Raw genomic sequence first — 21,816 nt, 5'->3', positions numbered from 1 at the left:
TACTGGGCATCTCTTAGCTGGCCACTCCGCAGCTGGTCGCTCCCCGGTTGAGTCCCCCTCCCGCCGGCGTTAACCTTTTCTTTTACTTGCGCACTGCGCACGCGGAACTCTTCACGCATGCGCAGTTGTGCACCTCTTGGCTCTGAGAGCCATTTTTGAAGTCCGCCGGTTGGGAGGACTGGGGACTCACCAACACTGGAGATCGGCTGCTCCTCTCCACAGTGGCTCTCTGCTCCGACGTGCAGGTAAGGCCATCTTTCTTCTCCAGTGATTTTCCTCCTTCCCTTTTCTCTGTTATTCTTACTTTTTCTCCTTTGGGTTCCATCTTCTGTCTCTTCTGTAACTTTATCTTTCTCTTCCTGTATTTTATGTTTATTGAGTTCTGTTTTTTCACAATTTTTCTTTCCTCTGGAGAGGGCTGCTTCCACCCGACCAGCCACTACTCCATTACGTGCCTTCCCCAGACATTTCCCATGTTGAAGCTTAATGGTACCTCATTCCTCGAGAATATTTATGCTTTGTCTGCCAGCCAGCTTCATCCAGTGAAGATAATGTTGTAGCACAGATTCCTCTCTCCTTAAATGCATCAAAGCAGTAACCTTTAAGGATGTATTGTGCAATTTTCCCAAGTAATTCAAGGGAAGAATGGTCTTTTTGGGAAGATCATTTTGTTTAAGGTTGGGTGGAGTTAGAGTCCAACAGCATGAATACAGGCCCAGCTCATCAGCGCTGAACAATATGTCTTCTGCTTTAGTCCCACTCGCTTTAAACAGCCTATTGAAGGAGCAGATGACGTTTTTGATTAAAATCTTGCAACTGCAGGGTTTTCCCAAGATGGTAGTGCCTATGCTTGGCTGTGGCTTCGAGGGCACCAGAGAAGGGGAAAACCCCCTCCACTGAGCAGGAGAAACATAAGAGACAACCTTGCAGCGTCCCAGTGAGGGGCTCAGTGGCTGGAGGACTGACAAGACAGTGACCATGGCAGCAGACCAGTGTGGGGGCTAATGGCAAGAAAGAAAAGCTTGGGAGAGGATGGTCTACTTTTTCTCCTATTTCTTGTGTTCTTGTCCGGTATGAGAGTAAAGTATCCAAGTCAAACATTGGGACTGGTGTGAAGCAACATTTTGTCTTGGTCTGTACGGGGAACTGCAATGTTCACATTGGCTTTTTTTGATGTACTAATGGAATGAAGGATGGACAGAAGAGTTCACCTTTGGTCAACATTTGGAGAAAAAGGCTTTTCAGCAATATTTGGGATCTGATGTCACAGTGGTTGCAGTTTGAATTGGGGGTTGACACAAGCAAATTTAGCCCAAGTACAAAGGCTGAACGATTGGTGATACATTTATGTCATGGTGACTTGTCTTGAAGAGAATCCTAGAAGGAGTGATGTTCATGTGCCCACTTAATTTATAATGGAAGGGATTGTAGATTTGGGAGGTGCTATCTTAGTACCTAGTAGCGAGTGTACTTATACTTTTATGCACGTGACAAACATGATATGCCAGCTCTGGAAGGAATGAATAATCAGTGTGATGTGTTTGCTCAAGATTCCTGCATTTGCAGTTTTTTGTGTGCCCATAAATATTAATTCTACATTAATCTTATTTTATTCTCCAGTATTCTTATAATTTCTCTCTTCCCCCCCCCCCCCCCCCCCTTTGATTCTACCAGTCATTTACACACAAGAGACAGTTTACAGTGGCCAATTAACTACCAACCCACACATTTTTGGGAAGTGTGAGGAAACCAGAGCACTTGGAGGAAACTTGCACAGTCACAGAGAGAATGTACCAAGCGGACTCCACCGTAGGTTGGAAATGAACACTGACATGTGAGGCAGTAGGGGTTTACAAATTGGATTGTCACATGAGTTTAATCTGCCAATTGTAAGCTGCTGGTCAATTTGTAAGCAATTGATGGCTGCCTGGGTAGAAAATGATGTCAGCGCTTGTGTATAATGGCTGTCTTCCTGACCCATAATCCCCTGCTTCCTGCTGACCCTGACAGCATTCTCCCCCTGGCCTCGATTCCATGCTCTCTCCCGCCCCAGCCACTTACCTTTTGGAGGCCATCACAAAAAACCGGATTGCTCGTGGGACCTCCGGCAACATGGTGACTGCGTGCTATCACTCACTGCGACATTGAAGTGGTGGGAGCGGCCTTAAATTGCTCAGTCGATTTAGGTCCCAGTGTGTAGGGGGCTGCAGGGTCCTGCTACAAGGGTAGGATACATGGGTCCTGAGCAGCCCCAGTTTTTAAACGCCTAGTGACTCGAATTAGGGTTTGGGTTAGCTGTCCTACTGTGGTGTATCAGGAGCATTTAATTAGATACCTGACGTGTTGTGCAAATGGTTCAAAGGCTTTGGGAGTTGAGAGTGACTCATTTGCTGTGATTCACAGCCTTTCAGACCCGTTGATGCTCTCAAATTTCTGGGCAATGCTGACCCCAGAATGCAGATTATTAGTTACTAGGCTGTGCTCTGAGGTATCTTTATTTTCTGTGTTTTAAATTAGCATCATCAAAATTACAATTACTGTTTATTATTTGATACCTGATAACCCTGTGGGATGGCTTCACTGTCAAAGTATTTTTGGAAGAGGTGCACTCAAATCAGGAGTAGATTTTGGGAACTTAATCCAGAGAGTTGTTGTAGGGGTGAAGTGAAAAGAATCAGTTGTTGCAGGCTAACAGGAACAGATTGCAGTTCAGTTCTGTGATTGCCTGTTGGCTTGCAGTTGTCTGGAACTGCAGATAGCTTGCAAGTGTTCTATTCACTGCTGTCTTGGACGTGTGATGTACACTAATCTCAAGATCATCAGTTGTACTTTATCATCAGCTTGAACAGCTCATCTTACAAAGAAAGGCCAAAGGTCTAATACAGGGTGTCATTGGAGTGGAAATCAGCATCATTAACTGCTCATCTTATCCATAGCTGGCTAGTGTTTTTTTAAAAAGAGCATCAGAATTAAATGTTTATTAGTGTATTCATTTAGTTCACATAGGCAACAAGCAGAAAGCTCCCTTTCCTCTCAAATTCAACAGTTCTACCAATACTGAATTCTTCTGGTAAAAACAGCTCACAAATAGAATGATAAATGCTCTCGTACTTTTTAAAAGTGGGCCGATTTTTTTATTTGATGCTGCTTCCTTCCATTTACAATTTTCTATGGCAAACATAACCTTCTCAACTGCCCTGCAGGCAGCCACAGCTTCCACCAATAAGCATTAACATAGGCCATCTTTGTTCTAAAAAAAACTACAATATATTGAGCTAGTGTAATATAGAAGAAATAAAAGCAAAATAAATTTAAAATCTTGACTTGTCACAGAAGAGGAAATGACAGTTAGTGAAGTCAACAGACTTGAACACCTTTTCTCTTGCAGAACTTGTATTATCCCAGAGACTTTTTTGTGAACAGGGTTATAAAAAAAAAGCCAACTAGTTTAAAGAAATGAATCAAGATTGTGGTGGTTAATGTGGAGAGCCACAGATGAGGCCTGAACCAAAGTGCTGAGGCAGTGAATGCACTGATCTGGCTGTGGTGAGTGGATTTGTAGTCATTGTGGGAAAGCTGCCACATTTGGTCTTCAATTCACTCATTGCTGCTAAGCACAATTGACCTTGTCACCTCCTCTTCTGTGAAAATATTGGATGTTTTTCATATAAACAGTACAGCACAAAAATAGGCTCAACAACTCCTTCCACCTGATCCATTTGAGCATTTTGACATTAAAAAAGAGAATGTGTTGGAGCTTATGAAAAGCATGAAGTTGCCAGGAAATTTTCCCAAGGCTACTCTGGGAAGCGAGGGATGAGATTGCTGAGGCACAGGCGATGAATCTGATATGTTTTATTTAATTGGTAAACTGGCCTTTGAGCTGACAGTTGAAACTTGTATTCGCATTACTGCCAATAATGTGTCCTTCTGGACCATTCCACACTTTAAAGCAGAGTTTTCTGTAAATTCACTTTGTAATTTACATTGCCACAGGAGAGGTACCAGAGGATTGGACAGCTGCAAATGTTGTTTTCCTGTTCCAGAAAGTTAGTAGAGATAATCCAGGAAATTATGGACCTGTGAGTGGGTAAGCTGTTGGAGATGATCCTGAGAGACAGGATTTGCAGCATTTAGAAAGGCATAATCTGATTAGGGATAATCATTAAGATTCATCAGGGGAAGGTCTCACGAGACTGATTTGAATTCTTTGAGGATGTGACAAAGTGGTGGATGTGGTATATATGGATTTCAATATGGCATTGATAAGGTTCCCCATGCAAGGCTCATTCAGAACGTAAAGAAGCATGGAATCCAAGGAGACCTTGCTTTGTGGATAAGGAATTGACTTGCCCAGAGAAGATGATTGGAGATGGTCCTTTTTCTGCATGGAGATTGGTGGCCAGTGGTGTTTTGGTGATTCTATTCTGGGACGCCTCTTCATAATTTTTTTATAAATGACCAGGATGAGGAAGTGGAAGAGTGGGTTAGAAGTTTGTGGCTGACACAAAAGAGGATTGGGTGGTGAATAGTCTGGAGGGTTGCCAAAAGTTACAAAGAGACATTCATAGGGTGCAGAGCTGGGCTGAGAAGTGGCAGGTGGAGTTTAACCCAGAAAAGTGTAAAGTGGTTCATTTCAGTAGGCAGAATACAATATTAATGAGGACTCTGAGCAGTTGAATGAACTGAGAAATCTTGGGGTCCATGCCCATAGGACACTCCAAGCTGTTGCATATATTGATAGTGTTGTTAAGAAGGCTTATGGTGTGTTGGCCTTCATTAACCATAGGAGTTCAAGAGCAGTGAGGCAATGTTGCAGATGCACAAGACCTTGGTTAGATGCCGCTTGGAATATAGTATGCAGTTCTGGTCACCTCATTGCAGGAAAGATGTGAATGCTTTAGAGAGGATGCAGAGAAGATTTACAAGGATGTGGCCTTGATTGGAGAACATGCCTTATTAAGATAGCTGGAGTGAATTTGGTCTTGGAATGACAGAGGATGAGGGGTGAACTGATAGAGATATGCAAGATGATGAGATGCATTGATAGTGTGGATGGCCTGAGGCTTTTTTTCCAGGGCTGAGGTGGCTGACATGAGGGGGCATAATTTTAAGCTGCTTGGGAGTAAGTTCAAGGTGAATGTAAGAGATGGGTTTTTCACACAGAGAATGGTGGGTGCATGGAATACACTACTGGCAATAGTAGTGGAGGCAGGTACAATAAGATGTTTTAAGATGGTATTGGATAGGAACACAGAACTGAAAAAAATAGGGGGTAATGCCACAGGGAAACTCTAGGCAGATGTTAGAGAAGATTATTAGGTCGGCTCAACACCTTGGGGTGAAGGGCCTGCACCTATGCTGTAGATTTTTATGTTCCACATTGTTCCATTCCTTTCATATTTGAGTTTCATAAGGCAGATGAGAAATAATAGAATCTTGTATTGTGATATCTTCATTGTAAGAGATGCTTCCTCTTGAAGTTGCTAGCTCCAGAACACGTTAATTGAACAAGACAGTGGATTTGGCAAGTACTAATTACTTGCTCAATTAATAAACATGAATTAGATGCACACTAATCAGCTCCTCAACCTATGTTGTCATTTAATAAAGCTATGGAAGATCTGGTTGTAATTTTGACTCTTGTTTTCTCTTTTACCCATGCAAATCTGGTTTATCAAGAATCTATCTACCTCTGGCATAAGTTTTCAAAAGTCTCTCTTCCTCAGTTGTGGTAGAAGGGGAGTTCCAAACTCATGTAACTATCTGAATGAAAATTTTGCCTCTTCTGTTTCAAATGCATCACCTTTAAAATTTTAAAATCTTTTAAAATGTTAACACCTTGTTTAAGATTGACTCTCAAGAAGAAACATCTTCTCCACATTCTCCTTTGAGATACCTCAGGAATTTGTATTTTTTTTAAATCATCCCCTTTTTGTTTGAAATTGGCTGCAGCTTGCTTTTCCATCTTCATTTGATCTATTGCTCTTGTAAACTTCTGAGCCAATTCCAATGCAGTGATGTCCTTCTTTAAATCAGGAAACCAATACAGGCCGAATAGCCCCTATCCAAAATGTTTGGGACCAGACGCTTTTCGGTTTTGTGGTTTTTTCCGGATTTTGGAACAATGGAACTAAGAGCACAGTAGCATCAGCAGAATACCTGGATCAGCGGTTAAACAGGAACAACAAACAATGACAGACTTTTTGAGTGCCGACATGATGCCATGTGGACAAATCACATGAAATAATGTTTAGTTCTTGGCGAAAAAAAACAATCTCTGCTTACAAAAGACCACTGACACCTCTCCAGCATTTTCCTAACTACTTGTAGATCCCTATCGTTTGCCTACATCCTTTTTTGAATCGAGGCATTACATTCGCTGTCTTCCAATCCACTGGGACCTGTCCAGAGAATTTTGGTAAATTATCACCAAAGTCTCAACAATAACTTCTGCCATTTCGTTCAGTACCCTATAATGCATTCCATCAGGGCCAGGGGATTTATCTATCTTGAGACCCTCAATTTTCTGAGTATGACCTCTTTTATGGTATCTATTACACCCAGGCCCTCATCTCCATCCCATCCACGATGCCTGTCTTTGGCATGTTTGATGTGTCCTCCACCGTGAATACCAACAATAAAGAGTTATTCAAAGCCTCTGCCATTTCCTCTAAGTGTTCAACCTTCACATTAGCCACCCTTTTGCAGTTTATATAATACTGTCCTCTTTTATATTTTGAGCTAATCTTTTCTCATTATCTTTCTTTGTTTATTGCTTGCTTTGTGTTTCTTTGTTGCTTCTTAAAGGTTTACTATTCTTCTGGTTTCCCACTGCTCTTGGAGACTTTGAGCGATCTTTTAGTTTGATGCTTTCCTTGATCTTAGTTATTCAAGGCTGGCTACCTCCACCCTTATTCTTGCTTTTAACTGGAATATACTTTGTTTAGCACCATGAAAAATCTCTTAGAAAATCCTCCACTGTTCCTCAACCATCCCTGCATATTGTCTGGGTTTCCAGTCTACCCTAGCCATCTCCTCCCTCATCCCCTTGTAGTTTTCCTTGTTAGACATAACACACTTGTTTCAGCGTGAACTATTGTACCCTCCATTTGCATGATAAACTCAATCATACTGTGATCAATCTTTCCAAGAGGATCCAAACTACAAGATCACTAATTTTATTTCTCATTGCATTGGACCAGATCCAAGGTAGCATTTTCCTTTGTAGGTTCAGTAACATGCTGTTCAAGAAAGCCATCACGTATGCATTCTATGAAGTCTGCAAGGTTACCTTGACCAACCTGATTCACCCAACCTATGTGTATGTTGAAGTTCCCCACAATAACTGTTGATCCATCCTTAGAGACCTCCAATATTTCAATGTGCCACTGTTATTATAGGGGAGCATATCGACAACTCCCCCAAGTGATTTTTCTTTTTTTCCCTTTACTATTCCTGATCTCTCCCAAAATGGATTCAACATTTTGCTCATTATATCTTCCATCATCTCTCACTATTGCCCTGATCTCATCCATAACTAAGAGTGCTATCCCACCTCCCTTACCTTCCTGCCTGCCCTTCCTTTATAGCTGATATCCTTGGATATTTAATTCACAATTCACTCAACCCTGCAACCACATTTCTGTAATGGCCTCTAAATCATATGCCCTTGTACTGATTTGTCCAAAAGTCCATTTACCTTGTTTTGAAAACTATGGCATTCAGATAATCTTTTAAAATCCAGTAATCTTTGCTTCTTTTGCACTTGATTTTTGTCCCCTCTTCTCTTGGTTTTCTTTTTTTTAAACTTTTGATTTTTCTACACTTTTCTCTATTACTTCATCAATCCCTCTCCAATCTGTTGACCCCACCCTACCTACTATTTAGTTTAAAGCCCTATCCACAGCCCTAGTTCCAGGTATCTGATTTGCCAGGATCCAGGTCCCAAACGATTCTGATGGAGTCTATCCCCTTTGAACAGTTCCTTCTTTCCCTAATGTTGGTGCCAATTTCCCATGAATTGGAATGCAAGTTTCCCACACCAATCCTTGAGCCACGCATTTAACTCTCTAATCTTCTGGACCCTGTGCCAATTTACACATGGCTCAGGTAATAATCCAGAGATTATCACCTTTTGGATTCTGTTTTTTACTTTGGTCCCTAGCTCCTCAAATTTTCTTAATGGAGCTTCTTTCCTGGTTTTATCTATGTCATTGGTATCCACATGAACTACAGCAACTGAACCTTCCCCTCCCATGCAAATTCTTCTGCAGTTCAGATGTCCCGAACCCAGGCATCAAGCAACCACAACCTTCAGGAGATTTTATCCCTGCAACAGAGAACTTTGACTATTCCCCTAACTACTATCCCTGATTACCACAAAATTTCTCTTTTCTCCCTCTCTTAAATGGCATCCTGAACCACTGTGCCATGGTCAGGTTGCTCATTCTTCTTACAGCCCTCACTCTTACCTACACAAGAACCAATAATCTTGGACTTGAGACAAAATCAAGGTCTGAGGCTTCTCCAGCATTGTCTTTTGGATCCCACTACCAGCATCGCTCACAGTCACCCCTTCTTGTCCCTGAGCATAGGCTGAATTTGAGGAAACAATTGTAATTGGTATGACTAGCTCCTGAAACAGCGTCTAGGTACTTCTCCCTGTTGGACAGAAACTGTTCTTGAACTTGGAGGTGCTGGGTTTTTGAACTTCTGTAAAATTCTGTCCAAAGGTCGCAGTGAGAAGAGGTTGTGACCAGGGTAATGTTGCTGCCTTCATGAGGCAGTGTCTCGTATACATGTCTGCAATGGATGGAAGGTAGGAGCCTGTGATGGAGCTGACTTTGTTTGCATCCTTCTGTTGCAATCTCAAATGAAACTATAGTGAAAGCTAAACAAAACTGTGTGGTCTCTGAAGTGCGTTCAGCCTGCTGAAAATGCTCAGCAGTCGGGCTGCATCTGTGGCAAGAGAAACATTATCCCCCTTCTTGCCAAGATGGCATCTAATCTGCAAAGTATTTCCAATTTTTTTCTGCCTTTTTTAATATTGGGTCTCCAGCACAAGCAGTTTTTTCTCTCTCTCCAGCCCCCTTCCTGCCCAAACATCAAATCCTTTTGTTTACCCCCCCCCCCCCCACCATCCCAAAAACACAAAATTTGTCAAGATTTGAATCTGCTGCTCATCAATATCTTTTCAGCATTGAACCCGGTGTGGAGTAAAATACAGTAAAACCCCTGATGTCTGGAGCCTATGGGGATTGGTAGATGCCATCTGAGAGTTTTTTCCAGTTGCTTGAGTCTTGCTCTTAGTGCCTAACTAATACACATGCATTAAGATAAAACAATTTAAAAGACAAAAATACTAATAGTTACACTGAAAAAAACTTCACTTGCATGAATATATAACCCTTAAAGCATTTTGATTTTCAGTCAGATCCTTTGAAAATGTTAAACCGACGCTATATCTGCAGGTTCCTCCGCCTCCATGGAGCAACCTGAAAGATGAACAATACCCCCCCCCCCCCCCCCCAAGTTTATAAATACAGTCTATGACCAGACAAACTCTTACTAAACACTTTAAGAGAGTCACCCCAATGGCGAGCGGCATCAACCAGCTCTTCCTCCTGGCCTATTCCATTGCTGCTTCACACATCTTTATTCAAACAGCTGTTATGAACAAAGCAGGACCAAGGCACTCTGCTGGCTGAATATTTGTTTTCATCTTCACCAAAAGTTTATTTGTTACTTCAGAGAGCACTTACAATTTAAAACTTTATTTTTTTACCTTTTATTTTAATTTTTTAAATTTATTTTCCTCAATTTTAATTTGCTGCTTGCTTGAATTCTGGATACCAGGGGTTACTGTCATTTTCTACTCGCCCCAATCATTATAAACTACATTGATTATAAGTAATTCCTACGTGATCTCTCCTCAAATGGAAACAATATTATCCTATGAATCATTCTTGTGAATCTTGATCTACACTGCCTCCAGGACAAATACGTGCAGTGCTCCATGTACCATCTTGCCAATACCCTAAATAGTTAACAGCAGGTCTTCCTTCATTTTATACTCAGACTTCTATGCCCAGGGAGATAAGTTGCAGTCTCTGCTGCCTCTCCTTTATAATTTGAGCCAGTTCTGGTAAAATTTTTGTGACTTTTCTGTACTCTTTCCAGCTTGGTGATATCTTTCCTGCAGCTGAGAGACAAGAACTGCGCATAATACTCCAAGGGTGGCCTCATCGATGCCCCAGTACTGTTGAAACATGGTGTTTGTGCTCCAATATTCCCTGCCCTAACAACCATGCCAAACTATATCTTCACTCTGCCTGTCTTTGTCGCACTTCATGAAACAACGTACTTTTACCTCTACCTCCGTGTTCAACACATTTAAACATTTCTCCTGTTAACCCGCTGAAGTGAACCACATCCATTTGGCCCAGTTACTAAACTTGAATTTTTTTTCTCAACTCACCTATTTCTTTGTATCATTTGGCAAGTTTATTTATTAACATGTAGGGTGTGGGCTTGTTATCATGTATGGCATATCTCCAGTATTCTTTTAGTATTTTGATGGTGAGCTGTTGCCTTGACCTGTTACAGCTTGTATAATGACTTTCCATTGGAGTTGTTGGATAGGTCGTTCCGAAATTTAGACACATTAATGAAGAAGTAACACCAATATACAGCAAATCAGGATGGGAGAGATGGTATTCTCATATCTGTTCATTGTTTTCCCCTCACAAACCGTAGCATGGGTAAGTCGTAATAAACCAACATACAGTAGATATACTCATCATTTCATGATAATATATAAAGAGGCCTTGAACATTGCCTACTTGGAAAGGGCTCATTTGTTTCCACTCTACTAATATCTATCCTCATAAATATGAAGCCTTCCCTTTGTTAACCCTTTAAGTTCTTCATTCATTGAAAATCCAGATAGAATTCCCAAGAAGTATTGGGTTCTTGGGTTGATTGGTCAAATGGGTATATTTAGGTGGTGTGGGTTGGAAGGGCCTGTTACTATGTCGTATCTCTAAATTTAAAAAATATCAATCCACGGGTTTTAACTCCCATCTAGCTATATCCACAAGGAACTTTAATGGATTAGTTGAACGTGGTTTCCCTTTCAATTTATCATCTTCATGGTTTTTAGATGTCATGTTACACCATCCTTAATAGATCACATTGTGTTCCAGGCAACAAATATCAGGCAAACTGATCAGTTTTTTTCTATCATCTATTATCTTCTAAATTATTGGCAATATTCTGGAAACTAGATACACTTGGAAAGGCAGCACTGTCCCTTTTAATATCGATAGATTCTGGAGTGGAGCTTGAAGATGGAAAATGTTACATGTTTATTTCAAAAGAGATGGACTAAAGATGTACCTAGTAATTACAAACCATTCACTTGATATGGAAACTTAATCACTAGACAAATGTGAATGGAATAGATAAAACTAGCTTGAATTTGTTAAATGCAAATTGTCAAACAAATGAAAGGGATTTTTGGAAGTTAGTGAGATTTATTGTCAGAGCATATGCATGACATCACATACAACCCTGAAATTCTTTCACGTGTGGGGTGTGCAGTTTTTCCTTTATTGGTAGTGCAAAAATTGTACTCAAGAAAATATACGTATACCAAAGAGAGAAATGTATATAATGTAAACAAACTGCAATACAGAAAATAAATATTGAATTGCAGTGGGGGGTCACTACTGCTACAGCCAGGTTATAGCTCCTGGACCGTAGCTCAAGACTCACGGAAGAAAGAAGACACGTACATAGAGTGTATTCGACACTTATTCAGGGGCAGCTCCGCCTTTTCTAGTGAGCTTGGCCATGTCACCAGCAGGGTGTGGCTTGAGTGAGCCGGCCACCGATTGGTAATTTCTAGCATCCGGGCCCCGATTGGGCCATCTGGGATCCGCTCGCGGTGATTGGCCAGTTTCACCGGCGGCCTATGGAAACGGGCGTCTCAGCCCGTGTGAGGTCTTGCCGGTTGCTGCGTTTGATGGCCATTTCCGGTGTGGTGCGGGCAGCTGCACAGTAATAACGTGCAAAGTAAGAGTCCTAAAATGAGTCTCTGAGTTTGTCGTTGAGGAGTCTGATGGTGGAGAGGTAGCAACTGTATCTGAACCTGGTGGTACGAGTCTCGAGGCACCTATACCACTTTCCTGATGGTAGTAGCTAGAACAGAACATGTCCTGGGTGGTGTGGATCCTTGATGATTGCTGGTGCTGCTTTCCAAAGGCAACCATCCATGTTGATCTTCTCAATGGGTTTTCCCTGTGATGTACTGGGCTGCATCCACTACTTTTGCAGGACTCTCCGCTCAGAGGTATCAGTGTCTCCAAACACTTTCCACCACATAGTTGTTGAAGTTTGCCACAGTTTCTGATGTCCTACCAAGCCTCCTGAGGAAGTAGAGGCGCCAACGTGCTTTCTTCATGATGCCATTAGTGCATTGGACCCAGGAAAGACCCTCCAAGATAGTGTCTCCCAGGAATTTCAATTTGCTCACCCTCTCCACCTCCACTTTCCCCATTGATCACTACCTGTGATTTTGACTTTGGAAAAAGGATTTTATTAACAGCACTTGTGATCACATTGAAAGCCATGTAAAAGTAGAGGTGTCAGTAACATGGATTTTCAATTGGTCAAGTAGGAAAAAAGCAAAGAACAATAGTGGGTAGTATATCATGGAATTCTCCAGGACTCAGTACAAGCATAAAATACTTTATGATTTAAATACTTTTAATTTAGGTGTGTTTATTATAATCTGATTGTTCATCAGACTACTCTATACTTTATCTGAGTCCAAGGCAAGAGCTTCTGGAAGAAAATGTCATTACACACAAGTGTAATATAGGAGGCATTTAGAGCCACAGCACAGAAACCGAGCGATCAGCCTACCACTTCCATGTTGATGTTTGACCATCTACATAAATCCCATTTGTTGGTGTTAGGTCTGTAACTGTATGCCTTGCCTACTCAAATACATTCCAAATATCTCTTAAACATGTCGCTTCTATTTTATTCCGTCACCTCCCCTCATTGCACGTTCCACACATCAACACTCTCTAATCAAACACCACATTTCCTTGAAATTCCCTTTAATGGTCCATCCTCGCCTTCAGGTCACCCCCTCAGACTCCTTCACTCGGCTAATACAAACACAACCCATCCATTCTCCTCCTATAATTGAAGTCCTCCAATCCATGACCAGAGCTCCATTACGATCAACATACAAAATGCTGAAATAACTCAGTGGGTCGGGCAGCATCTGAGCAAGGCAATAGTCAATGTTTTGGGCTCTAACACTTCATCAGGAATAACAAGAAAGAGGGCAGAAATCTGGGGGGAAAATAGGGGATGAAGGGGAGTAGCATGAGCTGGGAGAGGGAAGAAATGGAGGGGAATAAAAATAAGAAGCTAGGAAGTGATTGTAGGAAGAGGCAGAAGGCCTCCTTCCTGTTCCTTTTTTTTAAAAATTTTTTATTTTTCACACTATAAATCACATTAGCCATGATATACACTATTTTTTTTTTCACACATATACAGTGACTTTTTCTCCCCCCCCCCCCCCCCTCCTCCCAAGCCACCCCCCCACCCCCCCCTCTCATCCATTTTAGGTATACAATCTAGGTTGCATTAAGCCAATCAGACAATGTTGTCATTCAACAAAAATACACCAGAAATTCTACTGAGTCCATTCTTTTCTTTCCTTCTCCTTCCATCAACTTAGGTAATGTTTGTCCCCGGTAGGTTTTCGCTATTGTATTTAATGTAAGGCTCCTATACTTGTTCGAATATTTCAATATTATTTCTTAACCTATATGTTATTTTTTTTCTAATGGAATACATTTATTCATTTAAATTTAGTAGTTTCTTCCTTTTAATTTGGTTATGTATTCCATTAATATTTAAAGACATATAGTTCAGCATAGCCCTTTTATATTTTGTTTATCTTCTCTTTCTGTTTTTCCATCATTACCTTTCCTCCTTTTCCATTTCTGTTTTCTTATTTTCAACTCTTTATAAGACAACATTCCTACAACATCCAACATTTTCCTTATTCTCCTATTTCTATCTTATTTATCCCCAATCTCCCCTTCCCCTCCTGAGTTGTCCTTTATCCCTTGTCGGACAACCACATCTCCCCTCTCCATTTGGATTTGCGAATCCACTCGCAAGCGTCAACTGATTTTGCAGTGACTGCTATTTCCCCCCACCCCGCCCTCCCCAGAAAAGATTTCACTTTTCATATGTCACAAAGGTCACTCTTTTAATTCCCTCCTTATTCTCTCTATTCCATTACCTTCCCTTATTAACGTATGCACATTGTCTCTATTCACTCTTATACCTCTTTACCCGCATACATATCAATCGTGATCATTTTTACTCTCATTACCCGTCTTCATCCCTCAGTCTATTTTTGTCTTTACCCACATACATATCAATCGTGATCATTTTAACTCTCATTACCCGTCTTCCTCCCTCAGTCTATTTTTGTAATTGTTCTGCAAATTTTCGTGCTTCTTCTGGATCCGAGAATAGTCTGTTTTGTTGTCCTGGAATAAATATTTTCAATACCGCTAGATGCTTCAGTATAAATTTATACCCTTTCTTCCATAAAATCGCCTTTGCTGTATTGAACTCTTTTCTCTTCTTTAGGAGTTCAAAACTTATATCTGGATAAATGAAGATTTTTTGCCCTTTATACTCCAGTGGTTTGTTGCCCTCTCTTACTTTTTCCATTGTCTTCTCCAGTACCTTTTCTCTTGTAGTATATCTTAGGAATTTTACTACAATAGATCTTGGTTTTTGTTGTGGTTGTGGTTTAGAGGCCAATACTCTATGTGCCCTTTCTATTTCCATTTCTTGCTGTAGTTCTGGACATCCTAGGGTCTTAGGGATCCACTCTTTTATAAACTCCCTCATATTCTTGCCTTCTTCATCTTCCTTAAGGCCCACTATCTTTGTTATTTCTTCTGTTATGGTTTTCCATTGTATCTATTTTTTGAGCTAGTAGTTCTTGTGTCTCTTTAGTTTTTTTATTAGATTCCTCCAATTTCTTTTTTAAGTTTTCTACCTCCATTTCTGCTGCTACTGCCCGCTCTTCCATCTTGTCCATTTTTTTTCCCATTTCTGTTAAGGTCATCTCTATTTTATTTATTTTCTCTTCTGTGTTGTTTATTCTTTTTCTTAAATCCTTAAATTCCTGTGTTTGCCATTCTTTAAATGACTCCATGTATCCTTTAATAAGAGAAAGTATATCCTTTATCTTGTCTTTCTTTTCTTCTTCTATTTCTCTGTACTCTTCCTCTTCCTCTTCTTCTTCCTCTGGGTTGGCCGTCTGTTGTTTCTTTGGTGCCCTTTCCTCCTCTTCTTTCTTGTTTCTATTGTCTTCTGTGGTCTCTTCTTGCTGCAGGTGTTCTGCAGCTGTCGTTGCCGGCTGTGGAGATCGACTCCCCAGCTGGTCCCCCCTCCTGTCGGTGTGTTTTTTTTCATTCGCATCGCGCATGCGCGAAGAATCAGGCATGCGCGGTTGCGCACTTTTACTCGGCTCTGCGAGCCATTTTTGTAGTCCATTATTTACCGACCTGAGGGAGCGGGTTTCTCTCTCCGCAGCGGGCCTCTTCGGACAGGTAAGGCCTTCACCTTTTTCCTCCTTTGTCTTCTCTTCCTCTCTTCTTACCGTTGCTTTCGATTTTTCTTTTTTTGTCGCCATCTTCTTTCCACCTTTATACTCACTTTTCTGTAACTTTTATTTCTGTGCCTTTGTGTTTTCCTTTGTTTTTCCCGACTTTTCTGGAGAGGGCTGGAGTTCACCGTCCGGCCACTACTCCATCACGTGACTCCTCGCCTCCTTCCTGTTCCTGATGAAGTGTTATGACCTGATATGTTGATTCTGTTGCCTTCCATGGATGCGGCCTGATCTAATGATTTCTGCCACCTGCCCAACCAATTTCCTAACACCCTGACAGAGGACACCCTGGCCACCTGAGATCCCAATGCCCCAGCCACGGATCCTTGCTCCAGCCGCCCACCCATCTGAACTCCCGATGCCCTGGCCACCCGCCCACCAGAGCTCCCGATGCCCCAGCCACAGATCCTTGCTCTGGCCGCCCACCCATCTGAACTCCTCATGCCCTGGCCGTCTGCTCATCCAAATTTCCATCGCTTTGGCCACCCGCCCATTTGAGATCCTGACATTGGATCCTTGCTCTGGCTGCCTGCCCATTCAAGCTCCTCTGCCCGCTTATCTGAGCTCCCAACATCCTGACCATCCATGGATTTACCATCCGATCCTGGCCATCCGAGCCCCCGAAGGTACTATGATGTCAAAAGTTTGACCCATGTAAAAGTTGACACCCTATTTTTGGCCTGAAAATGTGGTTCAAAATATGTGACGAGGTGCATGAGTGTTCTGCTAACTTTTGACTTAAGGCACCCAAAGTCTTTTCATCATTTTTCTGGTGAACCATTTGTTGGAGATGGATTCACTGTGATTAGTCAATAACTACCTTGTTGTTACACTCTGAACGCCCAGAGAATAAGAGGCAAATAATTATTTTTTGTTCAGTAATTTTCCAGGAACCACGGTTCTTTTTTGAGCCACTACCTTAACTGGTTTTCAAATGAATAGCGTTTATAATAAATTTTACAGAAACCAGACTAGTTCCAAGATATTACACATTGCGCAAAAGTTACTTCAAAGCTTTTGCATTTGAAAGAGGAATGAATTTCTGTTTATAGGATCTAAGAGAAAATTGATGACTTTTTGTAAGATATTACTGAGTTTTCGAATCAGCCTTGGCTTTTCAATAACAAAACGTGGACATAAATTTACTCAAATTTTAATACTGTTTTGATAGGGTTTTCCCTATTGTCCTGGCTAATATTTATTGCTCAATCCACATACTTACCCTCTATTTTTAGTCAAATATCTTGTTGCTTTTTGTGGAACTTTCAATATTATCTGCCTCACTTAACAAGAAGTTGCATTGAAATTCTGAGTACATTTCAAAGCAATTTAATGTGCTTCCTAACAGTCATGAAAGGTATCAGGGAATGCAAGTTTTTTTAAAGACATGTAAATATTTTTAGGAGCTGCTTTTTTTGTTCTTGGAGTCTCATGATTGAAGTTTTAATTATGATGCGTGCTGCAATTTCTGATCTGTTAATTTGTCAATATGAAGTATTTAGGCAGCTCTGTGTACCACGTCTATGTTCTTGGGTTATTATGCAACATCTCAAGCTAACTGCCTAAAAAAGTTTCCATGCGGCACCTCCCTTGACATTCACTCTCTTTTTCTCGGTCTCCTTTCCTCAAGCTCCCCTTCCCTTCCCTTACCATTCAGAGAGCTATCCCCTCTGCCAATCACTTCCTATCTTTTTTCCTTCTGCCCACCCACCCACCCATATCCATCTTACCTGTGCTCCTGCACTCCCCCCCCATTTTATTTTTTGCTCTTACTGCGACAAATAACCAATGCCTGAAATGCTGTTTATAAAGAATGCTGCTTGACCTATTGAGTTTCTCCAGCATTTTTGTGCTTTGAACTGCAATCATAGTGTCTGCAGACTTTCTCATTTATAACTTAGACGAACAACATTTATGTTTTCTATGTTTTGATAGAAATGAGCATGCAGAGTACAGAGGGCACATCCGACTCGGCTTCAACTGTGACCCTGCGCACATCCGCTGCTGGTCCACCTTCTGTGCAGCCTGCAGTAGTACAACAAGTGCCAGCGCCACAACAGGTGTGTATCCAATCCACTGACTCACTGGAGCCCTTTAGATGACCAGAATAACGTCAGTGTTCTACAGCATCTGACCTACCTGAAATAATTTTTCTATCATCCTTTGTTCTCATTAGTTTTCCTTTGTTTTTTCTGGTCTGCCACTTGATCTAAACTTTCTGTGCTTGTGACCATTCCTCCTTGAATCTTGTGTTTAGTTATCAGTTTTAATTTATCTACATTTTTGAATTCCATTGTTTTCTTGTATTTTCTCCAGGTCTAATCTCCATGGCACTCTGGTAGTAAATGGGGCCTCACCAACCATCCCACATATTAACCTCTGCGATTTCTATCACCTACGTGATCCTACCACCAGACACATCTTCCTCTCAGGGATCGCTCACTCCATGACTTCCCTTATCCACGGGTCCCTTTCCACTAATTGTTCCCTTGGCACCTAACCCTATGACTGCAGGAAGTGGCGCATTTGTGCACACATCGTCTTTACCACCATTTGGGGATGCAAACAGTCCTTCCAAGTCGAGCAACGTTTCACGTGAATCTGTGTGGGTCATTACTGCATCCGGTGGTCCTGTTGTGGCCTTTTCCACCTCGGAGAGACTGGATGCAGACTGGTAGATCACTTTACTGAGCACCTACATTCTGTCTGCATCAATGACCGGAATCTCCCAGTGGCCATCTATTTTGATTCAGCACCAACTATGCCTCCCTCCCCCTGTTTTCTTGTGCCCTCCCTCCCTTATTCACTCATTAACTCTTGCCTGTGGGAGTGTGTTTGGTCCTTTCTCTGCCGCTCCCCATCCACCATTTTGTTTGGGCACCTGCCTACATTTTGCTCACACCTTGATAAAAGGCTCAGGCCTGAAATGTATCGTTATCTTTGCCAAATAAAGTACTGTTTGACCTGCTAAGTTTCTCCAGGTTTGAGTTTTGTCCACAATCACTGCATCTGTAGTCTTTTGTGTTTCACTCTGGCAGTAATCATGTAGCATTGAAGCAGACTCTTCAGCTCACTCATCCATGCTGATCAGGGTGTCTCCCTGAGTTTCTCCAGTTTGCAAGCATTTGGCTCATTTCCCTCTAAACCTTCCCTATCCATCTACCTGACTAATTGTCTTTTAAAAGTTGTAGTTTTGCCTACCTCAGTCACTTGCTCTGGCAGCTTGTTCTATGCATCAACCATCTGTGGGAAAAGTTGTCCCTCAGATCCACTTTAAATCTTTCACCTTAAATCCATGCCCTCTAGCTTTAACCCTCCCCCCCCCCACCCTGCTGAAAAATATCACCATTCATCGTATCTGTGACCCTCATGATTTTAAAGAGTCACTCTTCAGCCTCTATTGCTCCAGGAGAAAAAAGCCACAGCTTTTCCAATCTCTCAATGCAACTCAAGCCTTTTAGTCCTAGTAACATCGTTGTGAATCTTTTCTGAATCCTTTTTCTGGCTGAATGATATCCTTGCTAAAGCCAGACAATCAGAACTGGGTACAATTCTCCAAGTGTGGCCTCCTCAGCATCTTGCACAGTTCTCACACAACGTCTCGACTAATGTTCGAGGCCCTGACAAATGAAGGTAAATGTGCCAAATGGAGGCAAAAGAGAAAATCTGCAGATGCCGAGGAGAAACTTAGCAGGTCACGCAGCATGCATAAAAGTAAAAGACGGTCAACATTTCTGGTTTGAGCCCTTTGTCAAGAATGTTGAAAATCTGGCATGTGCCTGAATAAAAAGTTATGGGGAAGGAAACAAGAGGAGCACAGGCCAACAGATAAGAGGTAATAGATGGATACAGGTGTGAGGGTAGAAGAGAAAGAACTAGGAAGTGTTAGGGGAAGAGGACAGATGACCAAGAACGATGGTTTCCTGAGAGGAGAAAGAAGAGAAGATGGTTGGGAGCTGGAGGGAAGGAGACATGGGGTAGGAAAAGAGAGAGATCAGGTGAAAGAGTTAACGGAGAAGTTGATATTGATGCTGTTTGTTTGCAGTCTGTCACGAAGGAATACAAGGCGTTCCTCCAAATTGTGGGTGGCCTTAGTTTGGCAGGACATGAGGCCAAGGGCAAGCACCTTAGTGGTCTTGGTCACAGGATTTTCAGACAGGATTGAGGAAGATGGAAAGCCAAGGGAGCTGGAAATACTGGTGTGACCTGTGAGGAAGCTTGTGTGAGAAGGACCATCAGTGTAAATGGGTTATATGGTATATGGCAAGATGGGATGAATTCAGCAACATTACAATTCCATAGTTGGCACAAACTCCGATCTCCCAACAATCAAATTATAATTGAACAAATGCATAGACAGATCTGAAACATTCAAACCAATTTAGATGGAAATTGAGGGGGATTACAGGAACTCCAATATTAACATGGATACGATCAGTGTGAGATGGTGACAGCCCACAGGATTCTGAACATAAAAAAAGTGGGAAATAATCAAGCAGGAATGACAGCTATTTTGGAGAGAGAAAATGTGTAAATATTTTGGACCAATTACTTTTTTTGCCATTTAACAGTTGATGGCATGGAAACAGGTCATCTCTTGGATGATGAAAATTTAGATAATGGACATGTTTAAACTTGTAGTGAAAGTGGAAAGTGTTAGTGTTTCGGACAGAGGAGAGGAAAGAAAAAAGCCTTCCTGGGGCTGAGGCAGTGAAATCTGAAATGAAGGTTAATGGGAAAACATAGCAGGCATATGTGGAGAGAGAGTATTGTTTGTTTCAGTTCAATATGAAAGGTTACCATTCCAAAAGTTGGCATCCTTGCACCCCACCCCACATTTACTAAATTCATCACAAGCTAGTTATGATTCAAACTGGAAAGACTGGCTATTTGAAATAGTTTAATTCAGTTTGGAGCCCTGAGGGTTGGTCTACCTAAATGTCGTTCCTGGTGCGCATTTGAACTTTAGCTAAACAGCGCAAGAGGTCTTAGAGTAGGAATGGCTGGCAAATTAGTTTGATGGGCAGCTGATCAAACTTTGATGAAATGGAGATATTCTGCAAAGTGCCTGCTCCATCTCCATTTGATTTCTCTAGTGAATAGGATACTGCTTTGTGAGATCCAAAATCAGTGCACTACATTGGAAGGAGGGCAAGTGAATTGCTGCCTGATTTGGAAGGTGAAAAAAATGTGGAGAGACCTACATTAAGCCCATATCCATCTGCCTCTTCTCAGTATCTGTCCCAAACATTGAAATTTTCATCTCTGAATCTTGTATGAAATCCCTATAACCTGAATAATTAAGGTGACTGCCCTTTACTTTAAACTATATTAAGATTAAGTTCAAGTTCACATTCATTGTCACTGTGCCAGTGACCCAGATTCGAATCCAACACTGTCTCTCAAGAGCTTGTAAGTTCTCCCTGCAGGCCCTTACAAGCTGCCGTATAAAATGGGGTTAACCGGGGAATTTGCCCAGTTGGTGCCCCACTCACGCAACAGCTTAAAAGGGTCCGACTTGGTCAGTGTGGTCCTAATCCAAAAATTGACCTACCTCAGTTAGTCAGGAAACCCATTTAAACTTAACCAGGATGCGTCCTCTGGTGGCTTGAATAGCAAAATGGCTGACCCGGTTACTTCTGTGATGCCAGCACTTGCACGCTGGTGTCACAGGGAAATCCCTGGGTGAAGTGTCTGCCGCGATTGGGGGGGCAGACAGGGTACCCTGCCACAGGACCTGGGGAGGGGTAGTGGATGGTTTGAAGTAATTGCTGCTAGTGGGGAGGGGCACATTTGTGGGGAGTGAAGTCACTGTCATGGGGGGAGAAGGGCCGCTGCTGCTGCGGTGGGGAGAGGAGAGGGGTCGCTGGTGTGGCGGGTGGGGGGCCTCAAACAGCTGTTGCTGTGACAGCTCAAAGTTTGCAGCAGCAGGATGTTGCTGGGGGGGGGGGGGAGGTGCGATTGACGGGGTGGGTGTTGATTGACGGTGGGGGTTGCGACTGTCCAGGGGGGGTGGTGATTGATGATGGGGGTGGGGGAAACTTACCGAGTGAGTGACACGCCACTGGGTTGGCGATTTAATGGGTCGATCC

General features: G+C 42.1%; 1 protein-coding gene across 10 annotated transcripts in view; it reads left to right on the top strand.

The window, feature by feature from the left end:
* rfx2 (regulatory factor X, 2 (influences HLA class II expression)) overlaps positions 1 to 21,816 on the top strand; it is a 176,787-nt gene that overhangs the window by 34,774 nt on the left and 120,197 nt on the right. For all 10 annotated transcript variants that reach the window (XM_069928415.1, XM_069928410.1, XM_069928409.1 and 7 more), the window contains one exon: positions 17,660 to 17,784. In XM_069928415.1, the coding sequence (XP_069784516.1) occupies positions 17,660 to 17,784 (125 nt within the window). The remainder of the gene's footprint in view (positions 1 to 17,659; positions 17,785 to 21,816) is intronic.

This window comes from Narcine bancroftii, chromosome 3 (assembly GCF_036971445.1).
Source record: "Narcine bancroftii isolate sNarBan1 chromosome 3, sNarBan1.hap1, whole genome shotgun sequence".
NCBI lineage: Eukaryota > Metazoa > Chordata > Chondrichthyes > Torpediniformes > Narcinidae > Narcine > Narcine bancroftii.
The sequence above is the reverse complement of the archived record's forward strand: the minus strand, read 5'-3'. Positions and strand labels throughout refer to the sequence as shown.